General features: G+C 36.1%; 1 protein-coding gene across 6 annotated transcripts in view; it reads left to right on the forward strand.

The window, feature by feature from the left end:
* The window catches only part of Mitofilin (inner membrane mitochondrial protein mitofilin), a 114,285-nt gene that overhangs the window by 27,808 nt on the left and 72,059 nt on the right, over positions 1-14,418 (forward strand). For 5 of the 6 annotated variants that reach the window (XM_076624714.1, XM_076624713.1, XM_076624715.1 and 2 more), the window contains 2 exons: positions 242-429; positions 4,559-4,751. In XM_076624714.1, the coding sequence (XP_076480829.1) occupies positions 242-429; positions 4,559-4,751 (381 nt within the window). Of the gene's footprint in view, positions 1-241; positions 430-4,558; positions 4,752-6,484; positions 6,711-14,418 lie in introns of those variants that run through there. The other variant, XM_076624717.1, reaches the window with a different exon arrangement.

Raw genomic sequence — 14,418 nt, forward strand, 5'->3', positions numbered from 1 at the left:
AAATTTTCTAAACTGTTCATTTCTGTGAAAACTGCCTCCGGTTATCGCCTTTAACGATCTACAATACCGTTGATAAAACTCATTCAGATAAAAAATTTTGCAGTTCGGATGCCACTATCCTTTTTTTTTTATTTCGATGGATTTTCAGTGATGGCTGGTCGATCCAACGATTACAAAGTTTATGATAAGGAGTTATTCGAGGGACAGGACAAATTTATGGTCTACCATTTTTACGTTTCAGGTGGAAGAGGTGGCCAGACGATTAGCCATGGTACCCGAGGAAGGTGCTGCACTGCCTGTCTATTTCCTTAGTTATCTTCAAAGCTACTTGATGATTAAGAACGCCAATCCCATTCCTCAAAGTGAGATCGAGGACAAGCCGATTGATGCGAGCAATCTTAACACATTCGAGATTCTTCATCGGGCCAGGTAGGTACCTTTTCCGACCTGAATTTTGTTTTACTGTCAGTCATCGATCTGGTAGTTATTTTCGAATGTTATCTATTGTTTTCTCCCAATATAATTTTTCCTGTTCTTAATTTTATATTTATATATATATATTTATATCGTTTGCTTTTTATTTATTTACAATATATGTGTGTGTGTATGTATATGCATATATCGTATAACATAGAAATAAATATATTAATTATTGGTAGATAAAATGTAAATGAAAATAGTCAACTTGGCAACAGAACTATTTTTGATACATTTAACTTATTTTTGAAAAATTATTCTTCATTTTCGCTGAATCGTTAAATATGTTGGAGAAATAGTGCAACTTGAAGAAATATTACACTAGCCGTTTCATCACCAATTCCACGAAAATGTACCAAGAAATCATTTATTTGTATTAGATATATCGATATTATAATGTATATATTCAAAATTTATCAATTTATCGATCAAAGAAAATTCAGTCGTAGTTTGTAGCGTGCTGACGAGTTCGCTTAAATATAACCGACATTTTATCTTCATTTATTCATATTCGGCGAATTTTGTTCAAAAGTTCACAATTACCTACGTTATATCTTTATATTCTTTTACTCACTAATGATACGTCTACTTTAGACAAGAAAAATTTTGGGCTGAAAACTTTCGTTCAAACCTATCCTCTCAAAGATTCATTTTTTAATTATTTAAATTATTTTAGTTAGAGAAGAATTATGAAATAGAAAATTAGAAATAGGGCAGAGTACGTTTTAAGTGTATATTGGAAGCCCTATTAGAACCAATAGAAATACATAGTGCAATATATGGTAGTAAAGTTAATCGTTGTAAAAGCGAATCGAGGCAGTTTCTATCAATGGTTGTTAACGCGGAATCACAGTACAAGCATAATTACAGTGTCGAATATGATTGTGAAAATCGGGTCGCGTCTGCTAATTAGCAGATGAAGAGAATTCCTGTGGAAGGAACGAGCGAGCAACTGTGACCAAACAGAGAAATTAATTTTCCGGCCCACGTTTATCAACATCGCGTTCAATCACGTTTTCGTTGTTTCTTCTTGGCGAGGCGACTGCGATGCGATTTGATGACGATGGGGCGATATTGTCGTCGACCCTTTGTTCACCAACACGTTCTAGACTTTGTTATACCGTTTGCCAGCCTCTCTGGCCACGGGTTGAAACGTGGCGATCGATGGTCGAACAACGAAGTCGTCTTTATATCGTACTTTCCACCGGATTATAAATTATAAAAGTGTTCTTGCTCTGAAAATTTGTTGTCGGTATATATGAAATTCTTGTTGAAATAAGTTATAAGAGATTTTTTATTTTAGGCAAGATTTTAGAATAGAATAATAATAAAGAAAACTGTAATATTATTATACTATATATATTGCATTTAAGAAAGAGGAGCGAATTTGAAAGATTTATCGAGCAACACTTTCTCAATCTGTTTGATGAATTTGATGAATTCGTTAAGGTCAGAAAAAGAATCAAGTATTTCTTATCTTTTAGTTGCGCGCATCTAAAATATATTTATAAATAAATATTGAACAAGACAAATAATACTAGGAAATATTCTGAAATTGCACATCGTAAGTGGCCATTATTATCTTATTTGGACTGAACGAAAAACTAAATGTATAAATACATATATATTGGCGTTCCCCAACAGCTTAAAACCATTCTCTAAAACAGTAATTAATTATTTATAATGAATAATTTCTTCTCTTTAGACAGTTTATTCTAGTCGTATGAGAATTTCGTGATTAAATTTTTGGTCAAATTCGTTCACTTTCCGGAGCGAACGAACCCCAAATAATTCAAGATAATTAGAAAACGAGTAGTTTGACGAGAATTACATAGAATAATTTACGGAATTTTCGTGAATTATGTAGGGTATGTAAGAAAGAGAACCTTTTTGTAAAGCGAGGGAAACTTGTTTCTTGGTTTGCGATATCAGCATTAAGGCTTGGTTGTTCTCATGTCGCGCAATGTCATACCGCTGTGCAACATTAACGATACGAGCTCATGGTTGCTGTTCGCGGTTTACACAAGTCTTGCTGGTTTCTTCAAATGATTTTCAACTTGTTAGCATCGAAATTCGGTAAACGGCGCAACCCATAAACAAGCCATAATAAAACAGTCACGCGATTGCGAATAGCACCACACGGCAATTTCTCAATTTTATGTTACAAATTTGAGAAGCAAACGAGTTCTGATACGGTGATGGTGCGCAATTAATAGCAACGACATTTATAAAGTTAAAGGATGTATAGAGTTGTCCTCTTGTGTGTTTCTTTAAACGCTCTAAACGAGTTCTAAATAACTTCGTTCTATAAAATTGTCACAGACACATCTAAAGTATGTTTCCGCTTTCCCGCAACTTCGAATCTTTCAAATAAACTGCTCTAAATAATTGGAGAATCACGTACACGATACAGGCTTCTTTAATAAATTCATTTCTTCTTTTAGCATTATCAGCCTAGTAATTGATAAAATTATACTAATTCTTGATAACAGTATCGGAAATTGAAGTTTAACGTCCGACAAATGGCACTGGACGCTGCTCGAATTTTACTCCTGACACTTTTTCGCCTTTCTTACGTCTTGCAACATTCTCGTCTCTTTCTGTACTCCTTTACTTGTTTACGCATGCGATAGAATATTTTTATTTTTCCTGTTTTACGTTCCACTTGAATTCGTATTACACACGTCCGCAAATCACAAAACAATCCTTTTCCATTTTCTGTACCCTCCTTTTTTCATACATGCAATCCAATCTCCCCGACTCTCATTGAAATTCTATCGGAAAGCCTATTAAGCCAAAACCAATCACAGGTTCTTCTTCCATTTTTATGTAACGATATCCATGACAAAACAGAGCTCGATCCTGGCGTGCGCCGATTAATCGATACGCGTGGTGAAGTTCTTGGAGAACGATCGACGACACAGCCGTTACATCAACCCCTAGCCTGGAAATGGAAATGGAAATGGAAGTGGAAATGGAAATGGAAATGAGCGATTCATCCTCGAGTTCGACTGCGTTCCAAGAGTGGTTGACGCGTCACACGTTATTAACCGTCATAGTTCCTTTAACAGTTGCGAGTTTTTGGTGAGAGATGCTTGTTATCAATGGAACGATTTCAACTCGCCTACTTCAATCTTCAAATTTGTGGATAAAGGAAGTTGAAGTGTTTGAAGCGCGACGTAACAAACGAGATATTAAAAAAAATGTCAAGTATACTCCGAGCATCTGTATCCACAGACACTTGATAATCCAGGTTTTACTTATCTTGTGCGATCTACCTCGTTTGCGTCAAATCCCGATTCTTCGAAGCATTGTTTATATTGTTCTTTTGATAAAGTAGGCTATATTTGTTGGAAACGAAGCTATGTAACGTAATACAGATACTACAGATGATACAGAGGTGTGCAAGAAGTTGATCTAAAGCTGCAGTTTAACCATTGCCCAGGCAATTTGGTCGAATAGTCGAAACTCGAAAAGAAATTTTTCGTGACGAGCGCAATTGCCGGTTTTCGCCTAGTACGCTTTTATATCTATGACTCGTTCATTGATTGGTCGACAGGTAATTCGGATGATAGTTTCCCGAGCCCCTCGCCTACCATCTGCCAACGATATTCTCAGATATCAGACTCTGATTTCCGACTGATTTTCACAACTGTTTTTTATCTCTTTATCTCTTTATCTCCTTCGTCTTATTTCGATTCTATTCGTTCGATCCAGATGAATTTTATAAATTTCGATGATAAAAATGAAACGTACGTGGCAATGATTGAGATATTAAACGACGCAATGGTTATTGAAATGAAAAGTAAAGTTTACTAGTAGGTGTAGTAGCAGGTCTAGTTTTACTATAGAAAATTGAGTAATCGCAATATTTGAAGCTGTTAACCAAATTATCCAGTTAACTAGAAATTTCTCTAATATGGAATGGATTTTAATTCTTTCAAGTATACATAAATATAATTTCCATTTCGTGTAAAATCGATATTTAATTAATAAGAAGAAATTTAGAATCTGACTGACGATTTAATTCGTTCTCCCCGGTTAACAGATTGATTAATAGCTCTGGAATCTTTGCTTTCAGATATTGGCTCGATCGTGGAGACTTCAAGATGACTCTCCGCTACATGAACCTCCTGAAAGGAGCGTCAAGATCCATCGCCAGAGACTGGATGAACGAAACTAGGATCCTTCTGGAGACTCAGCAAGCGGTGGACACGCTATTGGCGTATGCTGGTGCTATAGGTCTAGTATTCCTCGGCGCTGGAGATTCGAAGGTCAGTCGAAACGATTAGAATAAAACAAAAACAACAAAAGGGAATCACGTATAATAGAGAACGAGAGACATCTTGTCTAGGGCAAATTTTTGTATAGTTTCAACTAGAATTCTGTCAAAGTATCGCGAAAATGTATTCAGTTTTCTCGGTGAAATTCCGCTTTCAACGGATTTCACATAAAAAGAAGAAAAAAAGAAAAAAGAAAAAGAAAAAAGAAAAAAAGAAAAATGCCAAATTCATATTCGAGGTGACAGTCCGACCAATGTATTTTTAATTGTTTATAAATGATTGGAAGATACTACTTAAATATACTGGGATTGTTTAACAGAATTCTCCAACTGCGTTATTTATAATTTTCGGTTGCATCTTCTGTTTTTTCTATCGTCTCATACTTTCGATATTTTTCGATTTTTTCGATTGGATTAAAAAGAGAAAAGAGAGATTCGTATCGGAAGCTTTGATACTTTGTTAAATAATTTTGTGGATCGAGCATAGCTCGAGTATGGTCTGTTCGAACTTCATGGACACGAATTTTTTGAATAGTGTATCAAAATCGTCAATAAAAATAGCCTAAATTTATCCATCGAAGATTAATCATCGTTATTCTTCTTCCCTCCTCTCATAATTTACTTAATAAACTTGTTTTTTTTTCTTTCAACATCCTTTATCTTTGAGTATTTGTATTTGAGAGAAACTTTAGCATGAAATTAAAGCACAAGATACACGCATATACCTATTAACCCCTTGTCTTATACCTAGACTCTGGATGATTATGTATTTATAGGAAACGTGGAACAAATGTATACAACGTATGAGAAATTGCGTAAGAATGTATTATATAAAATCCAAAGTTAGAACTCTTCAACTAAAATGACAGTATTTAATGAACGAGACAAAACTTCACTTAGATTCTATTCCTTTAATAATTTTTTAAATAATTCACTATGATACGAACAAAGATATTGCATACACGTCCACAGATTGCTTATAAGTGTTGAAACTATTATATAACGGTTATATATTATAGACGGAAAAAAGTTATAATTTCAATTCAACAAAGACATAATGTAATGTCGTGTTCGTTAGAGTAACTTTCAACTTGAATCTCAGCTTTTAGTTTTTAAATTATAAATAATATTTCAATATTTTCATACAATTTGGTATAATATCTTCTTATTACAACAGTGAACGGCTAAAATTTTCGTAAGTACGTATGTACGTATGTACGAAAAAGGTTATAAGGCAAAGGATTAAATAAAAGGGCTCTTTCATACTTTCCTTCAACTTGGGAAACTTGTTTAACGATAGAAAAACACGATTGGCTGAACCAAGCGAGCCGAAGCAGGGTAGAACGTAGCAGTGTTGATCGTTCCAGTGGTGTGTTACACGAACGTTTGATTTACAATACTGTTCAATAAATACATCTATAATAATACTATTACTAATAGATTGTTAAATAAACAAAAAGACGAAAAACTCGAGATACGAAGAAAGGTGTTCGTATGGAGGGTTGAGAATCCTATAGTGATTTAAGCTCACCTAGTTTCGTTCGATCATACTTTTAACAGCTGAGATACCTTCTCAAAATCTCGACATGGATACATCGTTATGATTTTCAGCCCAACATACGTATATATATAACACGAAAGACAAAACACAAATTCACCTCTGGAAAGGTTGACCGCCCTCTTCTTGCTGCGTTAACAGTATGATTCACGATTTTTTGCTTGCAGTAAAAAGAAAGAGCAAAGGGCTGGCAAAATCGACAGAAATCGAAACGACTTCCGCCGGCCAGAATGCTCTCGTCCCTTCTTGAATTCTCGCGTCAAACCGCCGATACCGAAATCGACCATAAACGAACAGCGAGAGATCTAAAGCAAACCAAAATTGAAAAAAAACCATTTCAAAGAAACAAACGATCGACAGCTTCATGAAATCGAAACAAAAAAAAAAAAAGAAGAAAGAAAGGAAAAACAAAACTAAAAATGCGATACAAAAGACAAAAATAATAAAAATATGAAAAAAAATAAAAACAGGGGAAACGTCGACACTGGAGAACGTTCCTTTCGTTGTTGTTCGAAGTGTTCCAGCAAGCCTCACCTGGAAAAAGCCGTGGACCGACGAAGGGGGAGAATGCTCGCGTGGAAACGTCGTCAAAGAAGAAGAAGAATTCTCGCGCGGGAACGTCGTCAAAGAAGAAGAAGAATTCTCGCGCGGGAACGTCGTCAAAGAAGGCTGAGGACACGTGGATGGACGTACAACAGCGTTCAGACTGCTATCGATCGTATTCTCGGATGGAAATTGTGGGAAGGTGGGAAAAAGACATCTGGGATTTCTGCGAATGCGAAACGAGCGAAATTTCAGGTTTCTTTACAGTTAGACTCAAGCTGGAACGAGAAAGCAGGCAAAACGATCCTTCTGCTGCAGAGAGATTCGTAGAATATTACTATTACGATTACGATTTAACGAATTTTTAAAATCTGTATTTCCCGCAAGAACCTTTTCACCGAACTTTTTGGATAAAAAATTACCATTTGCCACAATGGTGTATGGTGCCGCGATGTACGGATATTTAATCAATAGGATCATACGATATTTTCACGAATGAGAAAAGAAAAGTATGAAATTTTTGCCGAATACATTCTGTATTTTCTTTGGCTATAAAGTACTGTGTAACGATTAAGAGAAATATTATTATTATTGTTGTTGTTATTATTATTATTATTATTGTTATTATCATTATCATTACTATCACTATCGCTATCATTATTATTGTTGTGATATACATATGATCTGTTTAATAATAATGTACGATTGATATCAAAGTGTTCAACAGAAATAGGGATAAGACAATTAGAGTGTAGCAGAAGATGTGTGTTTCCAACATTTCGAACGAACAAACGGAAGTGTTAAGTCGAGGATACGTTGCTGTTTCCTGTGAAACGTTTCTAAAAAATAAAAAAGAGGAAAAAAGAAATAAGAAATAAATAAAAATAAATAAATAAATAAAGCATAAAATGGAAGAAACAAGGAGAAATGTTAAAAAATTTTAGGAAGAGGGTTATCTGTCTTAACGTAGAGAAATATGAAATCTGCACGGTGGAAGGTTATCTGCAGGATTAAAATGTTTTATTTCGCGTTTCCGATGGTTAATCCCGGATTTATCACATACATACCTACCATCTGGGGCACCGCTCGTTTCAGACAAACAACCAGAGAACTTTGAAAAAGTTGGCGAGTTCGTGCCGCAGCGACAAAATCTGATCAAAATCTGCTCGTTTCAGACAACATTGTAGACATTTCGCGACGATCGATGTGCGAAAATCTTAAACAAGCGAAAATAGACTTTTTAAGTTGTAAAAGGAAGAACGTTAGGTAGTGTGCAAAATATTTAGGTATTCGAAATTTGTTCATCTTATTAGCGTTTAAATTGTATATGGTAATTACATTATTTATAAATATTTTGTTTGTTTATTCAATTTTTCTTTTATTTCTTTTGATAAGAAAGAAACACGAAAAATGTATCGGTATTACTTTTCTAAAAAGAAATTAATTAATGACAATTTCAGCCAAAAAAGAATTGTTTTTTACATCTATTAAATATGAAAATCATTTAATTTAATAATATGGCGTTTGATATGAGGTGCGATAGTAGTCGTGGTGATAGTGCTGATACACTGCTGGTGTATGATACATGTCACTGCTGGGGTACTGCTGCTTTCTTCTCATTAAGGTGTCGTGGAAGAAAAATTGGACTATGGGCGCCGACATTTGAACCCAGGATCCGAACGTTTGTAAACCAAAGACGCTAACTACTGCGCTGCCGTCGTCCGGTCATAGTTGTTGTCGAGTGCCGCCACAAATATTTTTTTAAAATATTGTAAAGTGCCATTTCGCGGAAGATTTCGCGCAAACTTTAATTATTTCATCGTATCTTATAAGAATAGCTGCTGAAAAATTCTAATTTAATCTACGAACATCGTCACAGGAAGTAGCTACGAATTTTTCAAGTCCACAAACTCTGCAATAGTGTTACGTTCTCCTTGTAACCATCCGTTCTATACAATTCAAAATACTAATTTGTCATCCTTTTGGTTCGATATAATTGAAAACAAAAATTCAAGCTTTACCAGCACCATCTTTGGACGGTTTCAAATCTATAATATCCTATAACAACGTCTATGCCGTCTGAACGAATTGCTGCTGTTATATCTTAACTTTAAATCAACGAAAAAAAAAACGAAAATGCAATACTTGGAATAATCCTCGAACATGAAAGAATTTTAAACCAGATGACTACCCCTTTTGAAACGAGTCACTAACGAGGCTTGTCGATGAGGTAGGTTTTTCCTACTTCTCTCTCTCTCTCTCTCTCTCTCTCTCTCTCTCTCTCTCTCTTGCCCATTTCTTCCTTTTCTTTCATTTGTCTGTTTTTAGTAGAGTTTGAGAGAGCTCATTTGCCAAGTGTCATGTTTCAGAATGGGAAACTGAAGAGAAAATGTTGCTTCTTCTGTGCTTCTCCTTTACTTGCTGATGATGAAGCGTTTAGGTTAGTCGAATAGTTAAATAGGCGCACAGTTACTTAAATAAAGCTTCTTCCTACTTAGAATTGGCAAAGCAGAATGAGAGTAACTCACAGAATTTGACGATAACGAAGTCTATCGGCGGCAGAGGGTGAAATACCTCTGGTACGTCTTAAGTGGTGAGTCAGGATCGAACGAAAAAACGAGACAAACGGGAGTAAATCACGTATTGTAAATGGCATGTAAACTTTTGTAAAGAAAGTTTAATTGCTTCAATGCAATTATCAAGCCGAGAGATTCGAGCAATAAATGGTATTCGACACTGATTACTGTGTTCTGTAATTGTAAATAGAACGTTGTAGAAACTGTACCTGCAACGCCCTGTTTTCCTATTAGTTTTAATTTTCAATCAAGTCTAGAGGCTAGTTTCAGTTTGTTAGTTTAACAATCAGTTCGTTTATGATTATCAAGTTTATATGACAAATTGCGATACGAATGAAGGATACAGATGTATAAAATAAATACAGATTCTACGTACGTAAGTTGGAATTGAAACTATGTACCTTTAATGCCAGTTTTCAGATTTAAATATGAAATAACAAACATAACATTCTTATCCGTTGATGTTGACGTTGACGGTGACGTTGACGTTGACGTTGACGTTGATTAAGAAGGGAATCGAAAATAAAGATTAAATCTCAAGCTTATAAAATTCAATTGAAATTTCAAATCTTTAAGATAAACAATCCTGGAGCTCGAATACACGAAATTCAATTCAAATTACAAATATACAAAATCTAACCCAAATTTCAAAATTATGAAATTCAGATGAAAAGATCTAGGATATTCTGCAGTGTCTGCAGCAAGCATAAATACATGATGGAGATTAAGCAAATATCATATTTGCAGTAAAAGCTTCTAGTTTGTGATGTATAACCGTGATTCACCTAATGTACCTAATCGCTACTTGCCAAGTCCAAGATGAACAGATAACATTGCGGTTGACTTTTGAGGTTGTTTTGCCTATCTATTTACGTTACCACGCACTTAAACTTTCTCGGTGTTATAAGCTGGCTTCTTCTAATATAATATACACAGTAGGTATCTAATATCTGATATATTGGATTGAGGTGCAGATGTTGTCCGTGATAATTGTAGCGCTGGCTGTAGATGTCGCTGCTGCTGGGGTATTGCTGCTTTTTCTTCTCATTTATAGGCGTGGAAGAAAAATCTGACTCCGGTCACCGGGATTCGAACCCGGGTTGCTGCTAAGTGCCGCCACAGAATTTTGAATTTTTTTTTTTTTTTTTTTTTTGGTAGACTATTTACAATTAATTCTCGTAGAGAATTTTAAGTAACTTCATTTGGCGTGGTACAATAGCTTGGTTTATAATAATTTATATTATGTTGATTCTAGTTGAATTTAATGCTTCAATCTGAAGGGTATTTTCTTTTTAGTCTGCGGATCTGGTCCGTCGGGTCAAGTAGTTGGGTTGTAATGGGTAGTAATGGGTTGTTCACTCTTGTGTTATATCTGCCTATAAAGTGGGTAGAAGGCTAATTGGGCGGTAGGAGCTAGTTTCTTGTATTGGTTTTCCGGGTTTAGGGATGAGAGTTATCATTGATATTTTCCAGGGCTTCGGATAATATTCAAGACAAAGGATTGCATTGAAAATTGATGTGATGATTGAAATCCCTTTTATGGGAAGTTCCTTGATTGCTTTATTACTTATTTGGTCATGCTTTCCTGGGATTTAGGCGACGGATTAATTCTGTAACCTCTAGAGAAGTGAAAGGTTTAATAGGAGGAGACATTTGGAAGGGAGAGTGCACGTATTCCGCGGCAATATTGGAGGAATGAGGTTTAAATACGTTAGATAGGTGATTAGCAAACAGGTTGACTTTTTCTATAGGGCTACGCGCCCATCCACCTTGCGGACAGCGGATAGGAGGGATTATTTGCGGGGGACGCGTAAGATTCCTGGAAGCCTTCCATAGTGAGTAGTTGGAGTCAGCTGTGGGAGACAGATTAGCGAGATATTTTTGGAAACAGTAATTTTTATAGTTTTTAATGATTTTGGTTAAATTCCTAGTTGCATTATTTAGTTTGCGTTTGTCGTCAGGTGTTCTATGACTCTGCCATATTCTTCTAAGTCTACGTTTTTCTGCGATTTGTTTTCATATGTCATGGGGATATTCATGTTTGCTGATAGAAGTCCTAGTAGGTGTGGAGGAGCGGATAGCGTTTGTTATGCCCGTGTTTAAGTATTCCGTGGCTGTTTCGATATCTTCATTTGTTTTTAGCGAAATTGAGGCTGAAGTTAAGTGATCAAGGACTTCTCTAAAGAGCTGCCAGTTGGTGAGTTGGATAAAGCCATTAGGTGGATTCTCGATAATTGTTGACCGACTGTTGCTATAACGGGGGAATGGTCAGAAGAGAGATCCGCCGAGGAATTGATTTGGACATATCTTGGCGAGATATTTTTAGTTATGAAGGAGTCAAGTAAGTCAGATATTTTGTTAGCATCAGTGGGCCTGTATATGGGTTCATATGTGGTGAGGTATCAAGGAAGTTATCGAAGTCTTCTTTAGCAATGGAGTGTCTGGGAGGGCAATATACTGCTGAGGTGGTGATTGTGTCATGACAGTCTTCTATTGCTACGTTTGTAGCTTGGAGGTAGTCCTTTTGGAATGATGGAAGCTCGTAATGTTTAATACTGGATTTGATAATGATTCCGGTGCCGCCGTGGGCCTTTCCACTGGGATGTTGGGTGTGGTAGAAGTTATAACCGTTTATTTTCAGATAGTTTTTGTCTGTGAAGTGGGTTTCAGATATGAGCATTATGTCGATTTGCTGTTGTTTTAGGAAGAATTCTAGTTCGTATTTGTGTTGAGCTAGACCGTTGGCATTCCAAAGAGCTATGCTTCTTGGTTTTATTTTGCGTCGAGGCAAATTAATTTATCCATGATAAGTATTAATAATGATAGTAAGTTATTTATTTGTTCTGATTGTTTTTCGATTAATTTTTCGAGTCTAGAGAAGTTGTCTGTGTTTTGTGGATTGGGAACACTAGTTTGAGAATGGTCCCTATGGGTTTTCGGATTATTTTGATTTCCTTGTACTGCTTGGGCATAGGAGATTGAAGTAGTAGTGAATTTTAGAGGACTGGGTATTTGGTTGGTTGTCTCTTTGGCTCTGAGTTTAGGATACTTCTTTATGTATAGAGTTTTGTAGGCTGAGCAATCTTTGTAGTTAGCAGGATGGTCTCCTTGACAGTGGATGCACTTCGCTGAGGTTTCCGGTGATTTACTGCACTGGTCAGTGGGGTGTGTACCTGCACATTTAACGCAGCGGAAGGTATGGTTGCAGTATTTTTGCGTGTGACCGTACCTTCGGCACCTTTTACATTGCACTATCTCTTTTTTTTATTAAAGGAGGTTCGATTTTTACTACCGAGTTCATTAGTCGAGTTATGTTATAGATTTGTTTGTTATTTGGTTTTTGTTTTAAGTCGATGAAGAATAGGGATAGCGGGGTTTTTGAGATTCTATGTCTTATGTTGCTGATGTTAATTACTTCATGACCAAGTTTAAGGAGTTCGAACTTTAGTTCGTCTAAGTTAGCCGAGTGGTGGATGTTGCGTAGTAACACTCGATAAGGTCTTTCTTGTTTAAGTTGGTAGGTGTGATAGTTAGCATTCAATGTTTTTAATAGTTTTGTTATCTTTCTATATGTGCCTGGGTTAGCCGGTAGAATTTTGTCTTGGTTGTTGTTTATTTTTAGTTTATATTCCTCTTTGTTGATTTCTTTCTCAATGGACTTTACCATTGTTTGTATATCGATGACATGGTCAACAAATATAGGTGGGGGAGGGGAATTTTTTTGCGTGTGTTGGTTAGTTGGTGAATCTGCAACGTCCGTGGAGTCGTTTGTGAATTCTAGTATTGAGTATCTATTGTATGTGGTTACACAGCTTCTTGACTGTTCGTTCTGATTAGCGTTTGCGTTTGTTTTAACTGATTCGAGTTTACGCTTTTTAATGTTTTTGGTGTCAACAGTATGGAGGGATATATTGCTCCCCTGCCACGGAGGAGGTAGCGCGGTGCAATCATGGCCTTACTCAAGGGAGCCTGGTCGCGATTCTTGGGCCATCATCGAGCTTCAATTAAGCTTAATTCAAGTTGAATAACTACTCGAGAGGCTATGAGGCTATGATTCGGGTAGAGCTTAGGAGCGTTGGGGTTTTTCACTAATAAGATAGGAAACACTTGGATTATGTTTGTTTCGATTCACTTTCGACGGATGAGCGTCACGTGTTGTTTTGTGAACTTCACAGGGCACTAGACACACTTCTGCACGCTTCGGTTTTCGGGCTAAAACTGATGACTGATTTTGAATTGTAATCTGCTTTTTTTAGACACCCTAAATTTCGTATCCGAAACATCTATACATCTATATCAGGAATTGTCTACCAAGTAGAAAAATAAAACGATTCCGTTTCTTAATAGTCGCTTTATTATTTAATCGTTTATCAAAACAGATTCCATAAACTAAAAATGTGTGTTTATCCTCATATCTATATATGCATATATATCGTAGAATAGAATCATCTTCTTGCTCTGAATCATTTGAGACTCGTTCTTTGTCAAAGTTCATGGTTTTGATTAATCCACAGGGGGTGGTAATCGTTGACGACACTTATTAAAGAATCGGTACGCTCTGTGAGATCGTTTGTGACAACAGAGCGTACAAATTCTAAAATAAATAACGTAACACAGTCGAATTTCGAAAAACTGCAACTAGATATGCAGCCGTTTTTAAAGAAACTCTGAGAATCTCTTTCACGTGCTGATACAAGTCTTTGGATATAAAATATTTACAATATAAAATATCCACAGGTAGAACATCTCAAGCAACATTTCCAGCCTGATTTTCTATGTTTCCAGCCTGTGTTCGGAAAATCCACCGTTTACGACGTAATATATTTGCCCTATAGGACTATGCGTGTCGCAATTCAATTTCTCTCTCTCGGTAATCATTATCATGCCACCGTGAAAGCAGAAAAAGGTGCGTTGCAATATGAAACTTTTAACAGGATTTATAATAAAGCGGACGGGAATCTGTTGCACGATAGCACAAATAA

This window comes from Bombus vancouverensis, chromosome 15, assembly GCF_051014615.1.
Source record: "Bombus vancouverensis nearcticus chromosome 15, iyBomVanc1_principal, whole genome shotgun sequence".
In the NCBI taxonomy this organism is placed as follows: domain Eukaryota; kingdom Metazoa; phylum Arthropoda; class Insecta; order Hymenoptera; family Apidae; genus Bombus; species Bombus vancouverensis.